The sequence below is a fragment of the Erigeron canadensis genome, chromosome 8 (assembly GCF_010389155.1).
Source record: "Erigeron canadensis isolate Cc75 chromosome 8, C_canadensis_v1, whole genome shotgun sequence".
Lineage (NCBI taxonomy): Eukaryota > Viridiplantae > Streptophyta > Magnoliopsida > Asterales > Asteraceae > Erigeron > Erigeron canadensis.
Genome location: NC_057768.1, coordinates 48,890,870 through 48,894,660, shown reverse-complemented (window position 1 = coordinate 48,894,660; position 3,791 = coordinate 48,890,870). Strand labels below are relative to the sequence as shown.

General features: G+C 35.8%; 1 protein-coding gene across 1 annotated transcript; it reads right to left on the bottom strand.

Moving 5' to 3' along the window:
- Positions 1-353: 353 nt before the first annotated feature.
- Positions 354-3,463, bottom strand: LOC122611352 (COP9 signalosome complex subunit 5a-like). The gene is made up of 6 exons (XM_043784372.1): positions 2,972-3,463; positions 2,139-2,420; positions 1,888-2,035; positions 1,701-1,783; positions 699-776; positions 354-603 (listed from the first exon to the last, which is right to left on the bottom strand). The coding sequence occupies exons 1-6, from the start codon at positions 3,377-3,379 to the stop codon at positions 514-516; spliced, it is 1,089 nt and encodes a 362-aa protein (XP_043640307.1). The 5' UTR covers positions 3,380-3,463; the 3' UTR covers positions 354-513.
- Between the last annotated feature and the right edge of the window lie 328 nt (positions 3,464-3,791).

Genomic DNA, 3,791 nt, shown 5'->3' with positions numbered 1-3,791 from the left:
CACGATTACACTTTGAGCAACGACCAGCTCTTGCAAAATAGCTAAATTAGATATTTTTGAGAAAACTTGTAACCAACCATTCTAGGATTTCTTGATATACAACATGGTTTTCTTTGAAACTAAATTCTATAACTTTCACTGAAGTTTATTTTCAAACTTGTTGATTAATCGTAGGAAGGCCTTTTGTAGCTTTCAGAAAGGTAAGATGAAATCGATTCCTCAAACATAACTTATATATGATGGCAGGAAAAAAAAAACCACGATCATAAATTCACTTGAACATCCTATTATAACTGCTCCCTATTATGTGTCTCCTTGAAGATTGCCTTTTTGTGGATTGGGATCTTAAATCGTTATGAAACAAATAGATACTTGAACAAGATATCCGTAGCAAAATATAACATGATTGAACAATTAAGAACACTTATATCAATAAGAACAAGCAACAAAACTGTTCAGTCATAAAGTACTAGTGTTTCATTGTCAAGCAATCATAACACCAAGGGACTATCTTCATGATTGGACCATAGGCTCGGGGCCTGAGCACTCTGCATGAGATTTGTTTGATTGACGAACCGAGTTGAAGAGTATGTCCTTGATAACCTAAAAAACATGAACAAATGTTTTAGATAGACAGTTGGTACCCTTCGAAAATGGAGTAAAAACCTTTTGATAACGTGATGAACCCATTAACTCACCTGTGACATCAACCCATGAACCTGCTCCACAGTAATCTTTGCACTATCTCGTGTAATCTTGGCAAGTTGGGATTCTTCCTGTAATCAACAAATAGAAGGCATCTATAAGGAACATGGTGATGAATGGAACACACAGTTCTTGGATAGTTAATCTTGGAGTTTGTGTAAATAGCCCATATTACTTTCAGTTTACATCCTAGTATCCTACAACCCAGATTTCTGACTAGGGAGCAAAAATAAGACCCATTGGCCTTGATGACATGCAAAATTATAAACTTTCAAATGTACCCTTCAAGAAGTCAAATTACAGAGATATCATCACACTTTTATTTTATTAAATTAACATCCGTATATAGTGCCGATGTGACATGTTGATGATGCGCTAAACCACCAAGAAAACATACAAAACCAGATCTTTCTGGCTTGGCAAATAGACAAAAACTTTTATGTGCTTAAGCTTTAGATTTGGGTTGGTGGCTCATTCGTAAGGTCTTTGACCTTGGGGAAATCCAGTAGGGTTCGAGTCCCACTTCCTACATTTGTAGGGGTAGAATATTGGTAGGGGTTTTCGAGAGTCGTGGGTTTCGTCCCAGACTTACGTGTAATTTAGGAGTAGGAGTAGATTAGCTTGCCGTTCAAAAAAAAAAGATGGTCCTCCAATTTGAAAGACTTTTATTGGGTAAGTTTGTGCTGAAGAAGTATAACTAAACACGTAACATCGTGTACAGAAAAAATTTATTAGATCTGTGTGCGAAGAAAAGAGAATCTACAATCTTACTGTTTTAGTGCAAATCTTACTCGCAAATCCACATCTTCATAAAATTATTTACCGGAAGCTCAAACACAGGGGAAAACTTAAAAGAGTTTAATGAGGACAAATATAAGTAAAACTGGGAGAGAACTAACTCTTAAACGACTAAATCTATTATAAAACTGTATTCAATACAGAGAATATGCACTGTTCAAAAAATACAGAGAATATGTTACAGAATACCAACTGACCTCTTTCTTTCTTTGAGGGGGGGCTATGAGAGGTCCGTAACGTGAATGTGTTAACTGGCCTTCAGCTTGCTCCAGTTTTTCAGCTGTGTAACAAATGGGGAAAAACCAAATTCCAGAATATATAACCACAAGAGAATTCTAGTCCAGTCACGTGTAATCAGAATGAAAAAAACATCAAAAGACGTACCAAGATCTGATATCTGCCCTGCAACATAGTCACCATTCCCAAGCAAAGGAGAAGAAGAAAGTGTATTCACCCAATACTTGTTCCAAAGCAAATCCAACAAGTGACAATCAAGAGATGACTTAAAATAGGTGGTGTCCAATGAGTAATACTGTTAACGAAAAACAGAATGAATGAAAACATTAGTCAATAACTACACTAAATGATCAAATACCAAGAACCATTTACTCATTAAGGGGGTACTGAGTACTGACCTGCTTGCAATGGACACCAAAGTCTTCAATCTTGTTAAGAGGAATAGTCTGATATTCGGACACAGGTTCATCTGACGGCTTATACCCTTCCGGGTATGTCCTAAAAGCTCCAATCTCAACTTTCCCAGCAGAAACAGTCCTGGTTGGATCAATAACAACAGCCAGAAACGGCTCTTGAAACTGCTGGTTTAACATCTGTGTAGAAACATCAATACCAGACAACCAACATCCGTAGCCAGGATGAGAATGGTACCAGCCCACAACATTTTCCAACCTCCCTGCCTGCATCGCACCAAGCCAAATTCCCAATCTCAAAACACGTTAAATCAGACACTCGTACTAAAACAAACAGATATACATCTATAACTACACTTTCAGATAAAACAAATACATCACCCCCATTTAAAAATTCAACATTACCAATAAAACTATGAAACATCACTCATAATATAAAGTGAAAGTACAACCTCATGTAGACGGCTCAAAACCGCCATAAGCCATTAGAAACTAGCCAGAACACCCAAATATTTTTCAAAATTAACCTTGAAAACTATTTTTGTTCAGGTTACCCGAAAAGGGTGAGTCTTTGACTCATATATGCACAACCTAACCAGACACACACACACACATGTAGATATATATATCCAAACAAGAACAGGGGAAATTAGGGTTTATAAATCTTGAAAAAATAGGGTTTTTATAAACTATAAAATAAATTAGGGTTTTAAAAATCTTGGAAAATTAGGGTTTATAAATCTTGAGAAAAAAAAATAGGAGTATGAAATAAATTAGGGTTTTAAAAATCTTGGAAAAGAAAAAGAAGAGGTGCTTGCCTGTTTGTTAGTGGTGGAATAATCAACCATATATTCATAAGCATCAGCTTGAGCATTGACTCTGGTTTCAGTACCTTCAACAGGAAGTGCAAAAGCATCCATCACAATAATACAATCCCCATCAGTTTTCCCCTGCATCAACCCCATCACTTCTATATTCCCACCTGACCTTGCGTGTACCACCATCTTCAACAACGCTAAAGCCGACACCTTTACCCGTTTAAAGTAATGTGGGTCGTTTGCCCATGGCTTTTCTTGTTGGAATTTCGCTTGTGCTGTTTCATCGTAGTAGAAGATGCTGTCTGATTCCGATGATTGTGGTGTTTCCATTGTCACTATGTTGTTTTCTAGCTCCCATGTCTTTTGTGCCATGGCTGCCGATGATGAGAATGTGTTGTACGGATCCATTCGGATTTTGTTGAATGAAAAAGGGTTTTAGGGATTTTTATTGAGTATTTTTTTGTTTTTTTGGGTTTCTGAGAATAATGTGATTGTGCCCCTTCTTGTTTACTTATACGGGTTTGGGAATAAAAGATTTTTGTTCGTGCTTTTATATCCTTTGAGTTTTTTACAAGGCTTAAATAAACCCCTTCTTCTATTCGTTACCATATTATTCTCTGTACATCTTTTTTAAAGAGATTTAATGATATTTCATATGAATGATTTGTCACACTTTTAAGGTATTCATTCACATTCACATAAGATAAAAAAACACGAATGTATTTTATGATATAAAATTTTTACATACAAATTTTTTCTACTCTGTTAATTTCATTTTTTTATGTGCAAGAGTAAAACTCTTTTTTTATTTGAAATTTTT

What these genes read in the sequence shown, in the direction of transcription:
- LOC122611352 (XM_043784372.1), bottom strand. Translation starts at nt 3,379, where the DNA reads ATGGATCCGTACAACACATTCTCATCATCGGCAGCCATGGCACAAAAG. An exon ending in ATTCCACCACTAACAAACAG is followed by an intron (nt 2,421 to 2,971) that starts GCAAGCACCTCT and finishes GGTGCGATGCAG; the next exon opens with GCAGGGAGGTTGGAAAATGT. An exon ending in TTCATGGGTTGATGTCACAG is followed by an intron (nt 604 to 698) that starts GTGAGTTAATGG and finishes CATGTTTTTTAG; the next exon opens with GTTATCAAGGACATACTCTT.